This window comes from Oryzias latipes, chromosome 10 (assembly GCF_002234675.1).
Source record: "Oryzias latipes chromosome 10, ASM223467v1".
In the NCBI taxonomy this organism is placed as follows: Eukaryota; Metazoa; Chordata; class Actinopteri; order Beloniformes; family Adrianichthyidae; genus Oryzias; species Oryzias latipes.
Genome location: NC_019868.2, coordinates 25,368,008 through 25,392,638, shown reverse-complemented (window position 1 = coordinate 25,392,638; position 24,631 = coordinate 25,368,008). Strand labels below are relative to the sequence as shown.

The 24,631-nt window shown below is 38.7% G+C and overlaps 1 protein-coding gene across 2 annotated transcripts; it reads right to left on the bottom strand.

The window, feature by feature from the left end:
• Window positions 1-6,705: 6,705 nt before the first annotated feature.
• On the bottom strand, window positions 6,706-23,524 carry fmr1 (fragile X mental retardation 1). 2 transcript variants are annotated; one of them, XM_023959348.1, is made up of 15 exons: window positions 23,073-23,524; window positions 19,623-19,675; window positions 19,412-19,541; window positions 18,815-18,886; window positions 18,294-18,442; window positions 18,127-18,220; window positions 15,777-15,893; window positions 15,520-15,690; window positions 15,362-15,440; window positions 15,137-15,276; window positions 14,957-15,043; window positions 13,722-13,938; window positions 13,460-13,654; window positions 13,110-13,213; window positions 6,706-11,431 (listed from the first exon to the last, which is right to left on the bottom strand). In XM_023959348.1, the coding sequence occupies exons 1-15, from the start codon at window positions 23,121-23,123 to the stop codon at window positions 11,234-11,236; spliced, it is 1,857 nt and encodes a 618-aa protein (XP_023815116.1). In that variant the 5' UTR covers window positions 23,124-23,524; the 3' UTR covers window positions 6,706-11,233. The 2 variants fall into 2 exon arrangements, with proteins under 2 accessions (XP_023815116.1, XP_023815117.1); XM_023959349.1 differs by having other exon boundaries at window positions 19,448-19,541; window positions 23,073-23,522.
• Window positions 23,525-24,631: the final 1,107 nt, after the last annotated feature.

The following is a 24,631-nucleotide window of genomic DNA, read 5'->3' as shown; positions in this document are numbered from 1 at the left end:
GTGGAGGGAGGGAAGGAGGGAGGGAGGGAGGGAGGGAGAGAGCTCGCGCACACACGCGCCCCACTCTGACGACAAGTCGCATGGAGTGAAAAAACTTGCTTCGTCACAACAGGAGCTGTTTATTTCACCAAAAGACACCTTTAAATAACAGTCAGAGGGAGACAGCTAGAAGAGAAAAGGAAGGCAAAGAAAACGCTAAATCCTGACCGTCATTAAAGGGCACTTAACATTTTTCAACCTTTTTATTCTTTTAGATTGTTCATGTTTGCATTGAAGTGGTTTGTTTCTTCCTGAAATGTTTGGTTTCTGCATTATTTCTTCTCTTTTGTTTATGTGTGAAGTTTGTTTTGCATTCACACTGTTTCTGAACCGCACCAGGGTTCACTTTCAACTGAACTGAGACCAGAGTTTTCAGTTGGCTGTTTACAGTCACACCCCTCCCAAACAAAGAGGACTATTCCGAAAACAACCTTTTTAATCTGTTAGTTAGATTGTTCATGTTTGCACGGCAGACAGTTTGTTTCTACCTGAAATGTTTGGTTTTCAGCTTTTTGATTTTTTGATTTGAAATGGTTTATTTCAAGCAATCAAATAAGAATACACAAAGCAATACAATCATCAGTTATACATTCATACAATGACGAATCAAACTTAGGATAATTTGATATGATTTGATTAATAAATATTGCTTGAAAGGGGGTAGAAGGAAGCGAATTTATATAATCCCACCCCGTTATACCGTAACCATTTTATTACATGATTGATCATTATCCTGTTCCTAGCTTTTATCAAACAGAATTAAGAATCATGTGGCTTTAGGTCCTTGTTCATGGACTCTTAGAACACTTGGTTAATTTCTTCAACCCAATTTTTGGATTATTCATATAATAAGCAATAAAACAAAAGCAATAAAACAAAATTTAATTATTTATTTTATTTTATTATTATTTTTTAGTTATATTGGTTTCATTTTAACCCAATTTCCTTTTCTTCTTTCAGAGTCTAAAAAAAATAATATTCTTGAATTAAAAAATAACCCTGAAAAAAAGTTAGTCTCTTTTTTTCCTTGGCGTTTGGTTAAAAACATCCCAACTACAGTTATTTTTAACTATGGAGTCTTTAATGTGTGTGTGTGTGTGTGCAGCTTGTTTTGCATTCCCACTGTTTCAGAAAGCAAAACGGTGTGGACCAAACTGCGTGGTGTGAAAGAAAGCACCTGAAAAGTTTGAACAGCAAGTTGTTTTGTGTTCCAATAATATTCTGGTTTTTTTTTTAACACACATCAAAAACTTAATAACTCACACCTCGTCATTAGAAATAAACCAAAATTATTACAATTGTTTAAGATGAGTTGTCAAACCCAAAGAAATAATTTCAAGTGACTCAGTAAGGGGGAAAAAAAAGAGAAACCCGTAAACAGAGAAACAGATCAAATAAAGAAATACAGTAACTAGATAAAAATGGCAATGAATATATAATGATTTAATGCATATCACATCATTAAGTAATAAAATACTTCAATAAGGGATTTGTCAGTGTTATGTCAGTGTTGTTTTAATGCAAATAACGTGAATAATATGAATAAAAATACCAACAAATTCAAATAAAATCAGTTCCAATAGGAATAATCTTGTTCTTGTATTATTCTGAAGTCATGAACAGAAAGTTTTAAAAGGAAATAAACAGTAAATACAAGTTTTGTTTCTCAACTGGAACCGTGTTTTCTGTCATCAAGCATTGAAAATAACATTTTAATAACAGACGTCTCTGTCTCACTTGATTTTTTTGACTTAGTAAAGAGAGTCAGAATAGTTCTGTTTAAGTCAGAGAAAATTTTAAAGTGTCAAAGAATTTGCATGAAAAGTTTTCTTTTAAGTAGATTTATGTCTATTTGTTTTTTAGCTCTTTTGAATCCTTAGTAGTCCGAGGCCTTTTTGAGTGGTTTATTTTTATTTATTTATTTTTTTTACTACTTTTCAAAAGTTTTCTGATCATTTATCTTTAAAAACGTTTTTTGCTGCAACTCCTGCTATCCATCTTGTTAGTATAACCTCAGCTGCTTCTTTTCTTAAAGTCATATTTCAAAGTAATTCCACTTTTAACCTGAAATTGTACATAGAAGTCAATTCCAAAAATTAAATTTCTTACTGCAAAAATTACTAAAAAATTAGACAGTTTTTTGTGTTTTCTAACAAAAGATAAAGAAACAAACGAAAACAAAAAACATAAATCCAGAAGCCATCATTGGCTACAACAGCTAGGATGACTTTTTGCTCTTTTCAGGCATAACATTAAAAAATGTTTACCAGACTGTTTGACAGGGAAAAAAAAGTGCAAATAAATGTAAATTATTTTCAATTTTTACGCTGAATAAATTTAATGATTGAGTATCAAAGAAATCCTAAAAATGGTTTAAAGTTCATCACAGTTTGTAATGAATTGTTGCAGCCCAGTAAATTTATTCTTAGACAGAATAGAAAATGTGAGCTAAGTTTGTGAGAAGTTTAGGATCTCAAAAAGTAAACTGTGACCGCAGACAGAATTCAGAATGAGGCCCTGAATTTGTTCAATCCTATCTTAATACCAGTTAAACATTATTTCATGTCATTGTTATCCACAACTTTGCATATTTCTTCCATTTTTTGTGTTTTATATATTTATTAGGTTTTCAGTTTTAAAACATAATACCAAAAAATTCAAAACCCAGTCCCCCACCCCCTCCTGCTGTCAGTTGTGTATACACCAATATCAATTTAGTAAAAAAAATAAAAAATAAAATATAAGAAAGTGAAATGGTACAAGTGATAAGCAAATATATGAATACATAAACTCAGTCACAATATATGTAAATAGCATATAGAAAATAAACAATAAGTTAAGTGCAAATATATCAATACACACATAAAGAAAATAAAGAAGAAAGAAAAAAGGGCATCATTCTGTCACATTTGTAGATGGTAGACTAAAAAAGTTGAGAAATGGTCTCCATACCTTATAAGAATGTATGTTCTGATCGTCTCACAGTAAATCTTATTTTTTCAAGTTAATCCAATGTGATAAAGTGGGTGGGGCAGCATCCTTCCACTTAAGAAGAATGAGCTAGCAAATTTGAAAAAGTATATTTCTTCCATTTTCATGAGTCTTTCTGTATATTTACTTGTTATTGTTCCCCCAGCAAAAAAAGTGAAAAATTTTAAAACTTTTCTTGTCTGTTATGAATTTCAATGAATGTCAGCCCCCATATCATCACACTGCCACCTCTGTGCATCAATCTTAACACTGGTATAGTTCATTCTTGTTGTTGTTGTTGTTGCTGAATCAGAAACTTTGTAAGTAAACATCCTGAACGTTGTGCAGCGATCTTTCTTTCTCTTCTATTCAGATCTCTGTTTGTTGTGTTTCTTCCTTTATTGTGTAATCCTGGTAATTAATTCCTCAGAGGAATCCTAATGCAGACACGCTAAAAGTCCAAAAACTAAATTTAAACCTTTTGGTGTTCGAGCATTTTTGTTTGAGGTTTTCTTTGAAAGTGAATGAGAAAATCACAGACGTTGCTTTTGTTATTGTGGATTTTCAGTTGAAAGTGTCAAAAGTTTCTTCTTGCTTTTATTAAAATATGATCAGTCTTTGAGCTACGTTGTGCATTATTGACGGTTGATGATGTTTAGGTGTACTTTTAGTCATTTTAGTACATTATTCCTGCCATATCATGTAAGTTTCTACATAAAGAATGTCTGTTTTTTCTATAATATGAGATATTTCACTGTTTCTTTTGTCCTGAATGTATTTTAGTGGCGTGCAGAAGTCAGTATTTCAAAGATCCCGTCTTGGTCTGTGGTGCCTGGTGTTCAGTCTTGATCACTTTCACACGCTCCCTGCAGCACATGCCCAGCAGCACGTCTTACTGTTTACGCCTGGCGATGAATAATGATTGACCAGATGGTAGAAAACGTTGTTTTTTTTCCCCACCCTGCATGTGCGGTGGATGAAAGTGTGGTCCTGTTGCCATCCCCGCTTCCACGCCTGAACTTGTTGGGAACATTTTGGAAATGAGGTGGGAAGTTTGTGCGAGTGTGTGGACCCCGGTCGACGGGCCAAAGCTGAGTGAACAACACACAGTCCCAGAAGGGCACAAATTTGATGGGATTTGTAAATCTAAGGGTGTGTTTGTGTATGCAGGGGCAGAACTAGGTCAGTGACAAAAGTAGTCCAGTTAAGGTCATTTGTTGGACGACGAAGGACAAAACTGAGGTAAACCAGAGAGCAGGACTTGTGCTTTGATTTGAGCAGATGAGCTGCTTACTCAAAGATTTGAGAAGCTCGTCTTTGTTGGAGCTAATTTAGCTGCAGACAGACAGTAGGGCGGCCTGCTGCCTTCCTCTCACTCGCATCAGCAATAGTTGCACAGAAACGCAAACTGTTCAATAAAACAGACATGAGGGAGCGAGCTCTCCGCTCATTAAACTCACTGCTTCCTGCAGAAGTTTGAGAAGTTTCAGGAATTCTCAGGGTTTTTTTTCTCTCCTTTCTGTGGATTGGGAAGCAGTGGATTAAAACGGTACCACAGCTCCTCCATGTGGCTGAAGATGAGCTTTACATCCACATGGATCAGGTGGAAGGATCTGTATGTTATATTGCATGTTTACGAAAGCAGGTTAGAAAGAACTATTAACGCCATAAACATCTTTAAATCTGGATTTTCTGAGTCCCAACAGGCTTGCTTTTTAGTTTTTTCACTACTGTTGATGGTATGGCTGTGACGATTTATCGATTTAAGTTCCCACAATCCAACCAAATGGATCAATCTGAGGCAAGTTGGTAATCGAATCGACCTATTCTGATGTCAAATTGTTTCAAAATGAGAGCGGTTTGTTTGTTTTCCTATTTTTAAGAACAATTCTGACAGACTTTTTATGCTTTTATCACTTAACAGTTTTTGCTGCCTCACTAAACTCACATTTCCTGTTTCGGCTTCTTTATTGGAGCCTTTTTCAGTCCAAAATAAGTTTTAAAGATCTTTTACGTAAATCTGTTTGGCATGTCCCGGGTCAGGACTTTCTCCCAGCTGGTCCTCATTGGGAGTGCATCCAAACTCTGGGAATTGGCTGGAAATTAATCTACATGCTTTATCTCTATTTAAAAAAAACACAGCCAGCCTGCAAAAGAAGATTTTTTTGATACGTGTATCAGTGAAGTTGTTGTTGTAATGTAGACAGTTTACAGTCACCTTCTGGCTGTAGGTAAGGGCAGACTCACAGAGGTCAGCCCTCACCTCACCCTCACCTCACCCTCACCTGACCCTCACATAACCCTTGTGCTATCCTAGGCACTTTAACGTTGGGAGTTGGGTCATCCAGACCCACTAGACAGTGCTCTGAACCTTTTTTCTTCAATGATTTGTGATCTTCACTGGTGTCCATGATTACATGAAATCTTTCCACCTTTATCCACCTTTGTCATGGTAGGGAGAACACGTGTATGTGAGGGTGGGGTCATCTAAGATAGAACAATTACGATAAAAGCCCATTTTTTTCACTGGGAAGAACCTAAAGAACGTCATCTGCAAAGCTCCCAAAGCTAAATCCCTGCATTCATTTAGCTGTTCAGTTCTGTTTGTAACAAACACTTTTACTAACAAAGATCCAGTCTGACTTACTGTCGGCTTTGCAACCAACCTCCTGCTCCATTTCTACAGAAATAATCCTGAATGTATTATTTTGCCTTGACAGATATTTCAGAGCTTTGTTGTTGTTCCCCGAGTGACCAAGACCTGAACTCCAAGCTTGCAGAACCGGATCATGAGAAAAACTATTATTTAGGTAAAATTTATGAATAAATGAAGCTTTATTAATAAAGCCCTTTACAAACTTCTTAATGGTACCAAAGTGCTTGTTAATCAATTTTAAAAACGCAATAAAATACGGTACTTTCTGCTGACATTTTTTAAGTCGGTGATCCTACCTAAACTTGTTTTCCTATTTTATTTTTGTTCATCTTGACTTTATTTAATGTAAAGACTTGATCAATATTCTGGGGTTTTCTTTGTTTTGCATTGCTAATCTGAATGTCTCTTGCTAATCTAAATGTTAAAAAAAATTAGAAATTTCACTTTCTTTAAAAGGTTAATACTGCTAAAAGTCTTCGCGTCTGTAGTTAAAGTGAATATTTTCTTGCACTTCGTTAAATTTTCACGTCATTTTTTCGGACACGTTTATTCATCTCACTGGTGTAATTGAAAACTTTTCATTAAAAAAATGAATTTACTGGAAAAATTTGAAATAGGTTAAGGAGAAAGAACCAAAGCTACACGCAGAAGATACACCTTTATTTCTGTAAACGGCTGGCATACAAAATACTTTGCATCGTGCCAACAACACTCGTCCACCAAAAACATTTGTTCACTTGTAGAATCTAACAAAAGGAAACCAGACAGCTTCTCATGATGACTTGACTTTTTCCTTAAAGTTTCTACTAATATATATACATTCTGCAAAACATAGAAAACCCCTCAGCTGATTTAAGGAAATGGTCAGTGATGACTTTAACGGGGAAAAATGCTGGACGACTGAGGAGAACTGTGACAAAGTAGAAATTCACGTCATAAAAATCCTTATAAATGATTTCTAAAATGCTGTCCAGCTGCTTTTAAGAAGTTTTCAGTAGCTTGATGTGAAGCGATTCCATAGGAAATAAGGACAGAAAGGCTTAAATGTGTTCATTTATTTACATTCTGACCAAATCAAACCTGTTTTTATTCAGCTTTGTTCTTATTTTGTAGTTTTCAGCTAAGACCTTGTGATCTTGTTAGTGTGTGGAGTCCCAGAATCCTCATTTCTTTTAACCCTGGAGATTTCATTGTGTCAAATCGGGCCGCTCTTGTTATTTTTTTTTTATTTTTTTTTTTTGGCCGCTGTTATTAGGACAAAAATAAACAAACATTAGTGTTAAGTATTCGTCTGTAATTTAATATTCATCATTTTACAAAGACTCTTAGCAGCAACCGATGGCTTTTATTTTGAAAATGCTTTGAAATTTTAACTCTACTTGTCTGGATAAACTGTGGTATTCCATGGTTAAAAAAATAATTATAATTTGTAATTTAGTCAGATCAATTTTACGGATTAAAGATGAACATCTGACATCATCATCTTGATGGTTATTGTGTGACAAGAGGGCGAACATTCTGCAATTTTTGCCCCAATTCCTTTAAGACTTTGTACGGATTTCATGCATTTTAGGGTAACAACAGTCAAAAAAGGAATAATTTAAATAACAGCAAAGATGCTTGACTCCTTTCTTAAGGCGACTCGTTGGAGAAAGTTGTGGGAAATAGATAAATTATTAATAATCCCACTGAACTAGGATTACACTGACAAACTCCCAGCAGAATTGAAACATGAATTGGTTTGGAGTTTAAACCTATTTTGTGACGGACGTTCACATACTTTAGTAGAAACGCCTCATAAAGTTGTTTCACACTTTTCTGTCTCTAGTCGGCAAACCGAGTGAGTGTAGACAGGTCTGAGGAAATTTGACAAGGTCATTTTTTAGAGTGTGTTTTACCATTTAAGGGTATCTGAAAAAAACAATAAAAAGTATTCAGTAACTTTGCTGTCAAATGTGACAAACCTTTACATTATAAAGAAAACAAGCCAAAAAAAGATGGCTTCTTCAGCATAATCCCAAAAGGTTTTGGGAATCGTGATGAAATTACATTTATCCAAACCTCAGTTTTTAACTACAATTTGGTCAAAAATGGTTTCCCCAAATATGGATAAAGAAACTTATATCAAAAGGTTGTATAGAGATTTTTGGATGGTGTCACTTCAGGTTTTTGTACAGGAGCAACTAATAATCAGTGTGTGTATTCAGTGTTTGCCTTTTCATCCAATACAAATCCGACAAAGAAAAATGTATGCAACTCCACCTTGCTGTGGCGCGTACTACGATTCTGCACATCATTAAGTTTATTTATCAAGAGCGCTAGCATTTAACTTGATATTAAACAGCAAAAGAAGAAAATATCAGGATAAGTGCACATTTGAAACGTTACAAATCATTTCTCAGACAAATAATGACATCATTATATACACATTATTCCACCTTCCTCTTCCTCCATTTGTATCCCCAAACAATATAAAGCAAGTCCATACTGTAGCTGTTCTATTGACAACACAGAGGTCGTTTGCACTTCTTGATGCTAAAACAGGAAAATAAAAAGAAAAAACCATGTTAGTGAAACTGAAACAGACTCCTGTCATGAAAACTGAATGGAAAAAAGCAAAAAAGAAGATATTGTTTTATGATTATTACTCAGGTTATATGTTGGTTTCTGCCTAGTTTTGTAAAAGTTAAAAGTTCCCCATGATTCTTTGATGCTGAGGTGATCACCTTCTTTCCCAAAGTGTTACCAAAGTTTCCCCTTTAAGTCAAAAAAATAAGAAAAACATTGACTTAATCAAATGTTTTCCTTTGTTGAAGAGTCCTAAAATGTTTTAAATGAAAGGCATAGACTGAATTTCCCACTACAGACCATATTCTGTCATCAACATCAATGGGTGAAGCTGCACGTCTGCTTCCTCACACTAGAAGAGGGGGGTGTAAACATGACACTAAAACAGCCAGTCAGGAACCGAACCCACTTCTGAGATTGGCTGAACCGGGTCACGAGCTTCCATCTGTACACGACATCATTCTAAGTGTTTACAGAGACGATTCTCTGGATTTATTCTGTCACTCCGCTTGTAAACCTGCTTGGACTTTAAAAAAAAAAAGGACAATTTTGCTCAGCTTTGTCAGTGACTCAGAGACAAACACCTGAACCTCTATGGATCCGTCTTCATCCCTGATTTACACATCTCTAACCACATTTAAAGGCACAAAAAACGACTTAAGGTTTTCCTGAACATCCACAGCTTTCTCGCCACCTTTTTCTGTCAACTTTTAAGTAAACTGGTAGCTGGTGACGAAACAAACAAAATCTATGATCCTAATCATTTCTATTAAATGCTAACTTCAGTTTTTAATCAACCCAACTGTGCCGTTTATCTTAGCTATGCTGAAGGAGGGGAGTTCTTACACGAAGCACATTTTATTTTAAGCTAAATGCTGCCTTATTTTATTTTTTTTAAGTTTAAAATAAATAAGCAGGTAAATCAAAAGTTAAACTTCCATAACTAACCTGTAAATGAATCAACACTATTTTCTAAAAGCATTGACATAAAAGTGTTTGTATTTAAAACTATTTAGTTTTGCTTTAACCCAAACTACACTAAATTTAAAAAAATTAAGTTCATTCAAATGATGTAATATTTTCAATACTAAGGGTTAGAAAATTAATATTTTAAATATTTCAGCTTAGCTATGTTTACGTTCAGCTTAGCATGACTACGTTTGGCCAAGTTAAAGCAACATAGAGGACAAAAAGCTGTTTTTTTTCAGACTTTTACACACCACACACACTTTAGATCGCAGTTAAAGTCTATCTGGGAATCATGCAGACACACCGGCCCTCAAGGCCTGGAGTTTCCCATCCCTGAACTAAACCCATACAAGCTGTGACGTTTCTTTTCAAAATAAAAGCACTTAAGAATGTACAGGAAAATCTTAAGATTCTCTTTTGTTTGTTACGCTTTACAGTGAATTTTATTTCAACAAATCCTGAAACAATCTCTAAACTCCACAAATACCTGCTATTCTAATTCATCTTGCGTCTTGAACTGCGAAAATGTAGGAGACAAAGTACAGGATCTTTTAAAAGCTGTCCTACCATCGAAATTACTCTTTGACAAACTTCACAACCCTTCTATGCAGAAATTTGAGAACCGTCGATTCTGAACACTTTGGATTTGTTTACAGGAAGTCAGGAGATTAATTTTTTCTTTGTTTTTTTTTTACAACAGACTGGATTTATGGACATGAAGGAGAAAAAAAAAATAACCCAAGGCACAAACCAAAAAGAAGGATCACAAAACAGCTCGACAGCTTCATGAAATTTACAGAAATCCCTCCTTTTGCTCGTACACTAACAGCATTCAACCAAAAGACAGCAAAGAAAAAAAGAAAAAAAAAACATTACTATCAATGTGAATAAGGAGTCAAAAAAACAGAAAATATAACCGCAGACCAATTTGTGACTTTTAAAAATTACAGTTAAATTTCATAAAAGATTTTCATCACTTACAGCATCCTTTGGGGGCCTCTTTCTGTTACCGTTTCAAAGTACAAAATGGGTTTTCAAACACTTCCTGTGTTCAATGAAAATAAGCAAATGTGAATCTAGCCTGTTGGCTCCATTGAAAGCTGTTGAGTCCCTTCCAGTGTGATTAAAACTCCCTGCAGCTGGATAGTTTACTCACAAATCAACAGTTTAATGGCAACACATCACTGGGATTGTTTGACAGGGAGCGACGTAATTTTGATGTACATTTGACTTTTAAATGTAATTAGGTATTTGTTTGTATTTAAACATCCTGCAGTTTTAAAATACTCGAACATTAAAAACATGCTCCAGGTGACTTCAGTATGGAGCTTATACCTTGATGCAACTCAGTACGACGGACGCCTCAAACGTTCAAATAGCAACAGAAATCATAAAGTGCCCTCTGCAAACATTTTCTCACAGGTCACACAATTCCCAAAATGTAGTCGTTTTTGTTTTTCTCCTGGGTGATGCAAAAATGTTTCTGCCTCCTGTGGACAATAGATTTCAGTTCAGCTTTTTTTTTTGTTAGATTCAGACGTTTTACGATGCAGAGACTTCTCAGACTGTTGAAACTCTTTAACATCTAAAAATTCACTTTCTTTACGCTGCTTTCACAGTTCCGTATTGGTATAAAAAAAAAAAAAAAAAACGATTCCTGGTGGTAAAAGGAAGAGAAACTCCTCCCTTCTGACCATTGATTTCCTTGGTTTGTTTAATTTATTACGGATTTCTTGGCTGGAAAATTTTAAAGAAAGGGGTGAAAAAAAATGGTTTACTGTATTTTAGGATATTTAAAGCTTCTGTATAGAGGTTAGCTTTTCCTTCGGAGAAGAACCCAAACGGCAAGAACAAACCTGGTCATCTCTGGTCAAAGACTGCACCACCATCCGCTCTTTCATGTTGGTGAGAACTTTTGTAATAGTCAAAAAAAAAAAACGACTGAGACTCTACAATGGTGTGTATGGAAAGTGTTGTGTGTTTTTCTGAATGAGAGTGCGACGAATGTGAGAAGGTCCTCCAGTGCTGCGTCTACGACACTCCGTTCACCAGCGCCGGAGCGTCCTGTTTGTCTTTCTTCATCCCTCGGTCTCTCATGGGTCTCTGATGGTAATGGCGAGGCTGGGCCTCACCGCCGCCGCCGCCCCCAACGCCGGACGGCCCGACGCCGCCTCCTCTTCCGCCCGATGAATGCTGCACGCTGCGCTCGTTGTTTCCGTCCACACAGATCTGTGGGGTAAAACCGACAAATCAATGCTACCGGCCAGACTTTCAGAAAGAGAGCCCCTTTTAAAATGTCATGATTTGGTTTACGTTTAATTCATTTAGAGGTCAAAGTTGACCCTAAAACTGGAAGATCACGAGCAAGTACGCTTTTTGTCGAGGGGGGACCTGGCTGTAGACAAATTCCACGAGATTTGAGGATTGTAGCACCTTTTATGATGTGAATGTTTTAGTGTTACACCAGAGCTTCAGCTGCAGTGTTTACATTCCTTCGACTTCCGTAAGTTTCCAACCCCTCAACGAGAATCAGCTTATTCTATTGCAGAGAAAAGCGGCTTTCAGTGATGTGTTGCATCTCGGCCCAAAGCCGCTTTTCTCTACCGATCAGCTGGTCCACGTTGATCGCGTAACCCGTGTGCTATCTTGTGGGGTCCAGATGATCCCACCCTTGCATTGTTGTGTTCTCCCTACCATGACAAAAGTGGATAAAGGTGGAGAGGATTTCATGTAATCCATGGACACCAGTGAAGATCACAAATCATTGAAGAAAAAAGGTTCAGAGCACTGTCTAGTGGGGTCCAGATGACCCCACTAGTAGTTTTTGACATGCGTATCTCCAGAGTTAAAAGTTTAAAACGGGGAGAAAAAAAACGCAACTAATAGGGTCGCCAGTTTAAGTTAAAAAATAAAGGGGGACGGGACAGGACCGTCCAGGTCCGGCTAATAATGTCAGGGTGCCCTCTTGTTGTCTACAGCCTCTTCCATTCTCACCCACTAACTCTATTGGTGATGTAGAGCAGGTGAGTTCATGAGACCCCCCACCCCCAGTTTATGTGAAGCCATTTTTCAGGTTTTCAAAAATAAATAAATCCAGCTGAATTTTGTGGTTGTTTAATAAACGTACTTAAAGAAAAAGTTGTGATGAATTATAATCTAATTGGCTGAAAGTTATGTTGATTTTTGTTGTCAAGTGTGACGATTTATAAGGCAGTGAATGAAAACTGTAACAATCCCCTCCCCCCCCATCTGTTATTTTCCTTTCCAACGAGGCTTCATTCCGGAAGTCACGGCAAACGGACGGAGCAGATGGGACTATGGGTGAGTGAAGAGAAGCCATTGATAAAATCCTTTTTACGGACAAAGTGAAATTTATCTTGACTTTTTGAAAACCAACCACTTAACACAGTTTTATTAACAATTTAAAGTCTTCCACTGCATAGAAATACATTTAAACATCTTTTCCAACTTCTCAAATCAGTAAGACTGATCCTTAGAAAAAACAACAACATACATTTAACACAAAATTCACTTTAAATGTTGAAATTTTATTATGTAAATAATAAAAATGTTCATTTCTTTTTTGGGCCTTTTGGTTTATATAAATATTCTAGAATAGGATAATCATAAAAGCCGCATGCTTTTCTGAGGTGATCTTTTTTAAATAGGTCAAATTTAGTCATCTTTATTTATAAAACACGTTAACACGATTAAAAATTGAAACAAACTGCTGTACATTAACGCTAAACATAATAATAACTGTTAAAAACGGATTTCATAAACAAGTGAATAAAAACCTGACTCCTTATGTGCTTTGATTTCCTCTAAAACCATTCGGGGGTTTCTCAGAAGAGTCTAACTCTGCGTTTTCATCTTTCCTCATTTCTGCCTGCTGATCAGCTGTTACCTGCAGGCTGTCTTCCTGGACTCTGGTCTTGGGGTCTCTGATGTGACGAGGTCTCGATTCGCTCCACTGCATGTCGTCCCCTAAACCGGATCCAAAAACAGATCCTTTATGCGGAAGAAAGCAGGAAGGAATTCACAGATTTCCTCTTTATCTTCATTCTTTAAGTTTGGATTTGTTAACCGTCATGATGCAGATACATTTACCCCTTTTTTTTTTTTAAACAATTCCTTTTTGATTTCTTTAAAATAAATTTGATCTGGCCAAACGAGACAGAAAAATTCTACTGATCCACATTTTCACAAACAGCATTTAAATTTAACATAATGTGAACTAACCCAGGATGAACTCACCTTTATATCCTCCTCTTCCTCTCCCTCCTCTTCCTCGTGGACCTCCACCTCCACCTCTCTTCCTCCCATCTGTCCGTCTGGGTAAAGTCCCGCCTCCTGTCATTAGCTCCTCAGTGGGGGCCAGTGACCAATCGCTGAGCTCGTCTCTGTGGTCCGACTCTGTCTCTGAAGCGTTGGAGGCCTCCGAGTTTGTGCCTGACCCCCCAAGAAGAAAAGTCAAACCAACGCCACGGAGAGACGAGGCGCCACTTGAGGGTCCTACCTGAAGTGAATGAAGCCCCCGCCCCTCGCCGCCCGCGTCCGCCTCTTCCTCCCGAGTAGGGCTTCCCTCCTCCTCGGCCCATCCCCAGACCCATGCCGTTATCGAACACGTAGGCTTTGTCTTTGGGGTTCCGGGGTCCCGACCCCCCTCCACTGCCTCCGATCTGTCGGAGCTGCTCGTCGATCTGGAGACGCTCCATGCGCAGCTGGTCCACCTCCTGAGGAGCGGAGGAGGAGGAGGAGGAGGAAGAGAAGACTTCTCATTGTGTGACGCCAAAAATCAATTAGCAAGAAACTATAACCAGCGAATTTCTGCTCAAATGTTTTATAGAAAGGATCAAAGAGGAAGGAGGTCTTTCTTATTGGAACGCTCCCCAAGAATCATTTGTTATTGAGTCACAGGATGAATAAAGTATCGGCAGGGCTCCACAACCTTTTTTAGTTGTCAGTTTAATGTCAGACAATATTTTCACGGACGAGAGAAAAGTCGGCATCTGATCACTGTTTTAGATTCCAATTTCTCCAAACTTTTGAGGGTAAAATGTCTCTCTATCCTCTGTAAAACCTCTGCAACTCATTTAAACTTTATTTATAAAGTAGATCTCACGTTGGAACCATTCAAACATGATATAGATTTTCCCCTAACCCATAACTGTCAAAGTGGAAGCTAAAAAAAAAAGCCTCGTCTAACTTTTAAGGTCCGATAATTAAAAAAAAGTTAAAAAACGGTCTCGAAGACTTATTTTCTATAAATGATAGGAGTCGTAAATCTACTGCTTGAGCAACTTAATTAGCAGCATCCTCAACATTAAACAGCCAGCTGCTGAATAATCTGCATCATTATTATAGTCAATGGGAACAAATATTGCAAAAATGTATTTAGAGTAAAGATTCCTTGTTTTCGTCTGTTAAATGCAGCTTTCTATTATTTTGAAAAAAAAAAAAATTGTTAGAATTCTTCGTCTCCAAACATGTTTCTTTCTTTTTTTCCTTTGCTATCTTAGCGGTCTCGTTTTAGCGGTCGGTGCATCCACTTCAGAAAGTAGCGGATGGATCTGACACGTGACGAGCGACCTATGCGTCAAAAATGAGTCAGATGTGGAGGAGAGAATCCAGTAGTTTTTCAAAATAAAACTTCCTTCAGAATCAAATCATAAATAAAATGTTTTTTTCCCTCTCTCTTTTATTTCCCCCCGGGGTTTGGGGACGGCTGCCGTACAGGTTGGTTTCACAGACCTTCAGGTAGTTGAGGTGATAGTCCAGCAGAACTGTTGCGTTGGAGATGCTTTCCTTGGTTCCCACAAAAACGAACGGCACCATTCCCTGCAGAACACAAGGTTGAAATGTTTATAAGCTTTTGCAGGATCATAGAAAAACGGTTGTTGATATTTTTGTCAGCTTTCTGTTCCTCCTTACTTCGTCTGCTGACGCCGCCGCCGCTGCTGCTGCTGCTGCTAACGGCTTCTTGTCGTTCTCGGGCTCGATGCGAACTCGCACCACGCCAGACTTATCCACCACTTCCTGGATCAGCTTACCGCTTTTTCCGATCACCTTCCCTGCAGAGAGATGAAAATCAGTCAGCTGATGACTTCCGGACTGAAGCCTCATAAACAGCGTGGGAACAGTGGGTCGTTGCCTCACCTACTAAGTTGCGGGGAACTTTGATGACATCTTCAGAAAACTCCAAGAAACTCCTGGCTATTCTCACAGCATCCTGCTCCTGGGGGGGGGAACGGAAAATGGTCTCAGGGAACCGTCTTTGACTGAAACACCACCGTCGGGAGAAACCATCAGCAAACCTCTCCGTAAATGTGGAACGTGCAGGTCTCCTCGTCCAGGTCGATGTTTGTGACTCCAGGAACTTTGCGAGCCTGCTGGATGTTGGCGCCGTGAGTCCCGATGGCCAGACCCATTAGATCTTCCCGAACCGTGAACTGCTCGTGAAAGCGCGACGCCAGCTGCCTGGAACTCTGGGAACAAAACAAAAAAAGACACAAATGAAGCCGTGTCGGAATGTCGGTCCAAAGCAGACGTGCAGCGTTTTTCATGCACTCACCTCTAGCTGCCTGTTGGCCTCCTCGTTCCGCAGCATGAGCGTCAGTTTGGTGCGGAGGCTCCGGAAGTGCATGTCGCTCATCATGTTGGCCCGCTTCAGTGTGACCTCATTCACTGACTGTGGACACATTAAAGGAACCGTCAGACACAAGTCGTCACACTTATCTGGAGTTTTTGGAGAGCCCATGACTGATTCCGACGGTTTGGATCGCTGCCTTTTCATGCAAGGTGCGTTGTTCTTTGTCAGTGAAGTCGATTCAGTCACCTTTTATTTCATGATACATGTTGGAACCAGACGTCGTCAGTAAGCAGTGATTGGACCAAGTCTGAGTTTCTATGGCAACCACTCTCACCAATCAGGAGTGAGCTTGTTGAAAGTCCACACCCCTACCATGTGACAGCGGCCTACACGAAATCTATCAAATGTTGCTCTTGGAGGGGCCAGCAGGCACTACCTACTTTTATTGCGGGCATCTGATTGGCCAGTTTATAACCTAAATAACTTGAACTACAAGGACAAATATCATGAAGAAGAAAAAAGAATAGCAAGAAAATGTTACATAGAAAGTAGCAGAACATGAATGGTTATTTATGTCCTAATAGAAGTTTATGGGATTTTGGCTTCCTGGAGTTGGCAGGTACTTCCTCTTTGGAATGCCAAAGGGGAGGGGTCACTCACTCCAGTTCTCATTTACAGTCGTGGTTCGTGCCAAGTCAACCACCGTCAGTCACACCAGATTTTAATTATTTACAGCACTTTATTTAGGCATTAAGTTGTTGACTGACAGTTCCTCTGTTGTCACTTATCCCCTCATGGTTTAGTTCTGCCACAGTCCTGGTTCTGTTTCATGTTCTGTTGGTTTATTTATAAAACCTCTTATGTTGCAGCCAGGCCATCTCATTACTTCTGTGTTGGAATTGTCCACAACCAGCGTTCCTGACGGCAAACAAGGCACTCGTGTCGCCAGAAGAGGTCTTAACAACAGATTGACTGGATCTCGGTCGACTCTGAACGTACACCAGAGAAAAAGCTGAACAATCGATGACTTTAGAAGACATAGTGTGTGGTTACATTACCCAACGGTTTTATCCACTTTATTTGAAACCAGAGATTTACATCTGTGGTTTTGGAATAATAGTAACAAGTGGGATATCAAAGTCAATGCTTATTACTGTTGTAAAAAAAATGGACCATTTTACAGTTTAATGAAATGGGAGCCGATATGCTTTTGTTACTTCCCACCTAGGAGTAATTTGGTGAACAAACCTGGTTTTTCCTTTTAGCTGAGATTTAACCCAGAAGTTAATAGATTGTGTGAAATCAAGAACCCAGGATTGCTTTAAAAGTCTTCTTTGACAGCTCTGATTTACTGCCGTTATCACCACAAGTTCAAATCCCAACAGTTACCTTCAAATATCCTTAATAAGTTTCAGAAAAAATGCACCAGGAAGGATGGAAGCATGTGTCCTTTAAACCACTTCCTGTTCTTTCTCAGTGTCTTTTTCTGTCTCCTTACATTGCTCGTGTCAGGTAAGGGAAAAGTGGTTTTAATGTCATTGAAAGCAAGTAAAATGAAACCAAACTTAAGTAGTTTCTCCATCGTTCCGACAAGTTTCAAGTTAAAATTATAATTACTAAATATTTGTGTTGCTGTCATTTTAAATCACAAAACGCATAAATTTGTCCTCCGTGATCATGCCAACAACGGTCTGTACTTCCATGTTTTGAAAAGGACACGATCTACACGTCATTACCAAATCGATCGTTGCTATGATTAAGCAGGAAAAAGTTCAGCCGGTTGAACTGTCAGCACGCGATCAACGGGCACCAAATTTGTACGTAGAGTCCGGGACCGGACGTGAAAACCTGCGTAGCAACATGCGATCACAACGTTCCAGACGCGTAAGCCCGAAATTCTGGTCTACGTCTTTACGAAGACTTTTCATTGAAAGTGGCCGCTTCGACACGAGTCGAACGCAGTCGTTGTGTGAGCACCTTGCGATGTCAAAATTCAAGACTTTTTATTGTACCATTTACAAATTCTGTAAAATGATAATGTTTAAAGTTGGCTGATGGTATTTTTGGGGGGAAATTCTCCACATTTCCTGGTCGTGCACTTAATTTTTGTTATTCTGCTTGTTTTTTGTTTTTTTTTTGTGCTTCTGTGACGAAATAAAAAACCATGAAAGAAAACAAGAAAGAACTAAATAAAAGACAATTTGGAGAGCAATTTCACCACAGATTTAGGGGGATACAAGGACATTTTGGGTCATTGGACATGCAGTGACAAAACCTGATTTAATAAAAACAAAATAATAACAATAATAATAATAATCAAACGGGGACAAACCAAAATGACCAGCTGCTTTTTCTCTGAGTCGTATGTGACGCTGAACGCTCCGACGGCCTTCTTGAAGTCTTTATGCGCCGACTCCTTAGAGCACCTGATGACAAACACAAGTTTAGGGCTCATAACGGGTCCATTTTTAATCTTCCACTGTAAGAGAAGCTGCTCACATCTGACGAAGATCTTCAGGAACGTCCAGTCTGATCTTGAAGAAGGTGTTTTTGGTGGCTGGTTTGTTGGGGTTGACCGGCCGTAACCTCTCCAGCGTTACGATCTCGTTCAAGGTGGCGTCACAGGCGGCGTATTCTATCACATAGAACTACAGAAGAAGAGATCAGACACATTTTACAGATAGGAGCAATGTTCTGGGGTTCAAAGAGGATTTTTAACTTACTTGATTCCCACAATGCACTGCAAAAACTGAATCTTAAAGTATAAAGACCCTTGTTTTATTAAATAAATGGTTGTATTGTTCTGGTAAACTACTCTTATCAAGAAAGTTTTTCAATGACAAAATCATCTTAGTTTGAGGAAACATGATGAGATTTTTTTTTCTATATTTTTCTCACCCCTTTGGCAGATTTATTTGCTAATTTAAAGAAAAATGTTCAAATTTGAAGAATCGTTGACTAATTTTTAAATAGCCTAATTTTGCAATGAGGATCCGAAGGACAATTTAAAGAGAGCTTACCTCCCCCTTTACCATGCGAACCTTCGCCAGCCACCATCCGCACGGCTCTTTGTCGTTTGCTCGAGAGTAAACCTGAAACATACACACACTATGCCGTTGAATGCAAAAGTGGGCCACTCTGACACATGCAAAGAAAATGGCATCCACACACTGATCCAAAAGTCTAAAAGGAAATAAACTCAACTACAGTTTCCTTTTATATAATTCATTTAACAGACTAATCATAATACACTTTAACTTTAAGTCCATAGAAATCCAGATTTTATAGAAAAGAAATGTTATGGGATGCACCATAACATAAATAACAATCCGCTCTGGATTCTGTTCTCAAGTCTGTTTCTGACGCCCAAAAAGTGACCAAAAGCCAAAAAGCTGCTGTGGAATTCACTGATGGAAGCTGAGGTCAAAATATACAACTTTTTTTTTTTTTTTAAACTGAGCTAAAGTGATATTTGAAGTAAGAATAACTTGAATTCATTTGAAACTGAACTTGTTTTATCTCGTCTTGACGTTGTGTTACAGCTTTTTCAAACAACAACTGCACCATTTCTGTTTTAGTGTTTAAAATATCATAAAAAAATCAAATGTTTGCTTTACTTTTTTGGTGACTTCTGATGGATTTCTGGATCTCACCTCGACCTCATCACTTTCGTTGATCTCCTTTCCAGAACCTGCAGGAGGAGGAAAACGGACGTCCTGGAAGGGGATCTGACGTTCTGGCTGCCAACTTGGAACAAAAGCAGGAGAGCGTTTTTAAAGACTCGTAAGCTTCTTATCGTGTCCTTTTCCAAAAGCTGATGAGACTCACTTGTTTTCAAACGCCACAGTGACTGATCCCTCGTGAACATCCTTCACAAAGGCCTACAGGAGGTAGAGGAGGAGAAAGAATCAAACACTTGACTCCTTAAAAAACAAAACTTTCCTTTAGGGAAGTTTAAGCTTTGAGTTGAAAGGAAAACTCCACTGGAGAAAAAAATTCTCTTTTCCTGATGATTTTAACCAGACTTTTTGAGATGCAGGGCATCGTCGTCTGCTTCCATGAGGATGAAGATTAGACCCAGAGGCTTCGGCATGACGAGTTCATCATTGAACGGGAGTGAAAACTGACTTAAACAAAACCTAAAAGGCGGTTTAAGTGCTCACTCCACCCATCTAATCATTTCTACCACAAGGGCATGAAAAAAGGGTTAAACGAGGACGCGTTTTTATCTGTATAGGCAAGTCAAAGCTCGTACTTTGAAAATGATCATTCTGATTTATAGACGCCTTCAGGGCTGACAGCATTGAATACCGAGCAACACGAGCATTTCAAATAACTGCAACTGAATCCACTTTAACAAATAGGCACAGAAAAGACCCACTCCAATGGAAACTGTTTTTAACACGATGTTGATGCTTTTTTCTAATGGAGGACATTGAAAATGGATTTCTGAGTGTTTCTTTATCCAAATCACTGAATCAGGAGCAGACGAAAAAAGCTGTTTGAAAAAGATTGTATTTGTGACGTAGAAAATCCGCTGGGCGGGTCACAAGCTCCATTCTGATGCATCCACTTCCAGACAAATAGATCCGTGTACGTCTGTGTTTAGCTCATCTGAGCTGGAATCTGGATCAGAACTGTACGACTGGACAGCTCCAATACTGCTCGCCATTTTTGTCGCACCGCTAATGTTAAGTTGGGGGTGTGAGGCCCTGTTAGCAAGGAGGAAAGCGCGTAAACAGAGACCTCTCATCAACAGAGAAGGAAGGGGGGCGAGGTTGCTCCCACTCACAAATCGGAGGTGAATTTCTAATGAACTTCTGCCACTTCGCAGAAACTATGTTCTGATTTTGGCTAAAAACTGCATAGTCATAATTAAAAGAGCACTGGGAACCAATTCACAATTTCATGTTTTTTTTTTACCCAGAATTCCCTCTTCCCTCATCACCTGTTGATCAAGAACACATAACTGGGGAAAAGTTCAGACGAGCCTCCAAAGTTTCAATAAAGTGAATACTTTTAAAACGTTTTTATGATATAAAAACGTTCCATAAATTTGATCATTTTTAGGATTATTAAACTTTAAAATGTCTGTTAATGAATTTGAAGATCCCGTCGGGTTGAGCAGCTGCCTGCTGATCAGTCAGCTGAGAGTTCAAATCCCAGGTGGGACAGCCACCGTGTGCTCCATACAACACTTTAGACCCTCAGACATAAGATATCTAAGTGTCTGCAATAAAAATAAACACCTTTGACCATCTTTATGGCTCACATACAGTTTATCACCACGGGAAAAAAAAATTCTTTACCACAAAGACAGCTATGATAAACCTTAAGTACCGAAGAAATCTGTACAAGAAAAAGATGATTCCATGTATAAAACATAAATATGTACATATACATTAGATATTTACTTTAACTGAATACATACATTTAATGATTGAGACCAGTCGTTTTTCTAATAACACAGATATTAAACATATTCCAACACATTCTAGAGAAATACTTTTAAATCACCCAGATACCTTTAAATAAAATCTAACAAAAATATAAGCATTTAAGAGGAGCTGAATCAAACTTTTTTTGTGGTTTCCTTTCTGGGGAAGACTTATTAAAAAAAAAACGTAGATTTTTTTTTTGTCACAAGGTCGTGCGAGCCGCTGCATCCAAACTTAACGTTTCTATCACTAAATTGTTGCCGAACTTTCATGAGGCTGAAATCAGAGAGAATGTTGCTCAACCAGAAGGTCGTAACAGTTTGACGGTCCGATGATCACGCCGCTCGTCACTTTAGGGAACACCATTAGGGATGGGCGATCTCAGTGCCAGTATCTGCAGATATTTGCATAATTTGAGTTTCTCAGTATTGGTCTGATATAAAAAATCTACCGATATTCGCTTGACTGTTTTCAGAAACACTTTATTTTTTAAATGTTTGTTACCAATAGATTGGAAAACTTATGTTTGCTGTCATAGTCAGTAATTGACTGTTTTCAGGTAAATGTAATTTTTGATAGGGATACACGTTGTTCCTATTAGATCCCCGACAGTTATGTCCAATATTCAGTAAATGGTCTGAATGCTTACAGATATATTTTTATGACAATTATAAAGTGATACTTGTTCCTCTAGGATCCTTTGCTGTATGTTAAAAAGGTCAAATGCAATGTGATTGTCCAGTCAAAGAAAAGTGGTACATTTCTAATAAAGAAACAAAAAGAAAATCTAAACTTTGTGTTTCTGTGGACACTTAAGTATCGGCAAATATCGGTTGTCTGTATTGGCACATCCCTAAATACCATTGTTGATGTACAGATTACTACACACACATGAGTCTGTTTATATGACCACAACAATGGGAGAACTGGGAGGGGTTTAGGAAGCTGTAACCATTCGTTCTGACGCGTTTAGGGAACCTGATGATCCAAATAGATTTACATGTTTTATCGACTTTAACTTTTTGTGGGTGTTTTTCCACATCTGTTCTCATTTTGTTAAAATCAGCCGTCCGCATGGTTTTTACGGTTTCCCAATCAAAACATTTAGGTCAACAACAACAAAAAAGCCCTACAGAATAGAGAAATTGCCTTGACTACCATTTATTCGCATTTTTCTATTCTGTTTTTACACATTATTGGATGTAAACGAACAAAAATTAATTGAATTGTGTCCAAGCAAGAATAAAATCGGATTTCGGTGAATTTAGGTTTGACTTTCGTGTATTTAATTCTCAAAAACCAAATGACAACTATTATCTGATGGAAGCTAGTCCTTGAATAATCTGATAATTTAAGAAATCAGATTATTGGTTTTCATTACAATGGGATCAATGAAATAGTGGCCACTATTTGAAAACCTGACAATCCCTGCTTATATGAGCAGTTTCTGTTTGTCTAAACAAATCCCACAACACATTAGCATCCGAACGCAACACTTTGGTACTTTTTTTAAATAGAGACGCCCCACAGACACAAACAAAACAACATTTTTGACCAATATAATCCCTGCATCCGAATAAATTGGATAAATATGAGCAAAAGCAGCTCGGCTTCGCAGATCTCAGGGGTCTGCAGCGACATTAATGTCGTTAAGTCAGCTGCTAGATGGGAGTTTGGCGAAGCATCGCTGCGTCAGTTTTGTTTATTACAGGTACATCCACGGAGGCCCGCGCGCACAAACACGCATCTCCGGGCTTGCTCGGTGGGGCCATTCCGTGTTCGCCCTGTTAGTTCACGGTGCCACAGGCGTGACCAGGGTCGGCAGAAGTTAACCGTTTACCTTGTAAAAGGCCCCGCTCGTTCCTCGGACTTCCACGACCAGCTCCTCCATGACGCAAGTTACCACAGCTCGCTAGCTAGCTAACTCCAGTTAGCAATGGGAGCTAGCTGGCTGGCTAGCTAGCCCGACGCTAGCAGAGTTTTGTCGCTGGTTTCTCTTCCAATACGAATTCCGCGGTCAGCTGGGAGCAAGGAGAGGCAAAGGTAGCTGCTGGTGTCGGTTTTGCACCGCGTGGGGAAATTCACGCGTCCTCCTTTCAGACTCGCGGCGGGGAACGTGTGGAAAATCTAACGCAAATAGATGTCCTGGTTAGCTTGTGGTGGCTGGTTTATGTTAATGTGTGATTAGTAGTAAGGCAGCTGCTGCTGGGTGCATCTCTCCATGTGACGTCTGCGTTTTCTTCCTCTACTGTGATCTCGGCCTGCAGACTCTTCCCGCAGCCTTTGCTGCTCTGTGCGGTTCCTAGAAAAGCCGCTTTGGCACAAACTGATAGTTGAGTTTGTGTCACAGTTTTACTAGTTGATCAGTTAAATTCGGAATTCATCAAAAAAAGGAATGAATTGAACTGTGTTTGGCAAAAAAAATGCCCGGTCGTGTGTATTTATGATAAAACATCAATTCAAAGTGACCTAAGGTTTAATCTTGTGATTTATCATAAATAATTTTCCTGCATTAGCAATTTTTTTTCTTTAGGTATGATGGTTAACTTTTGGATGTCCAAAAATCTGGTCCAATCTGGTTTTTTGTTGACTGCTTCTTTAAAAAGCTGAAATCTTTCATTCATTCAGTCATGCAGTCATCTCCTGAACCGGTTTTGGTCCCTTTCTGGGTCACGGGGCAGCCGGCGTTTATCGTAACAAGGCAGGGGACATCCTGGACAGGTCGCCAGTCTGTCGCAGCGCCACAATCACACACCCATGCACACTCATATTCACACCTAGGGACAATTTAGAGTGACCAATTAACCTATAAAGCATGTTTTTGGACAGTGGGAGGAAGCCGGAGTACCCGGAAAAAACCCACTCATGCACGGGGAGAACATGCAAACTCCACACAGAAAGGTCCCCCCATTGGTGATTCTGTTACAGATCCTCCAGCCGGGACTTGAACCTTCTTGGTGTTAGGCCACTGCGCCACCATGCAGCCCTATTTGATTTACGTTGACTTTAAAAAGTAGATATGCTTTCTTTAGTTCTTCCAACACAGATAGAAGTTACTCAGAATTCAGATTAACAACGGAAACTGGGAAAATTATTTTTGCTAAATGACGAAAAACGAAGCAATCTACACAATTTATGTTTGTGCAGTCTAGTTTATTCTAATGTGGACTGGTCCTGCTTGCGACTCTTCACGATAACTGCGATGACCTTCTAAGTGGCGTTTTTACTTTTCAAGCAGCGCAGTTGTCTCCAGCGTCTATTTTCAACAGGTAGGAGTCAGGGGTCAGTTTTTCCACTTTCATTTACCTGAACGTAGTGACGCTGTTTCAGGCTCTTCAGACCAAACCAAATTCACATCAAAGCAGCAGCCCGTAACAACATCGTCATATCAGATGCAAA

Bases quoted from the DNA above. Each gene is read 5' to 3' on its own strand.
- fmr1 (XM_023959348.1), bottom strand. From the start codon at position 23,123: ATGGAGGAGCTGGTCGTGGAAGTCCGAGGAACGAGCGGGGCCTTTTAC. The intron at 15,691-15,776 runs GTGAGTGCATGA...TTTTGTTCCCAG, and splicing joins AGGCCAACAGGCAGCTAGAG to AGTTCCAGGCAGCTGGCGTC. The intron at 13,655-13,721 runs GTAGGACCCTCA...TTGGGGGGTCAG, and splicing joins GGGGGCTTCATTCACTTCAG to GCACAAACTCGGAGGCCTCC.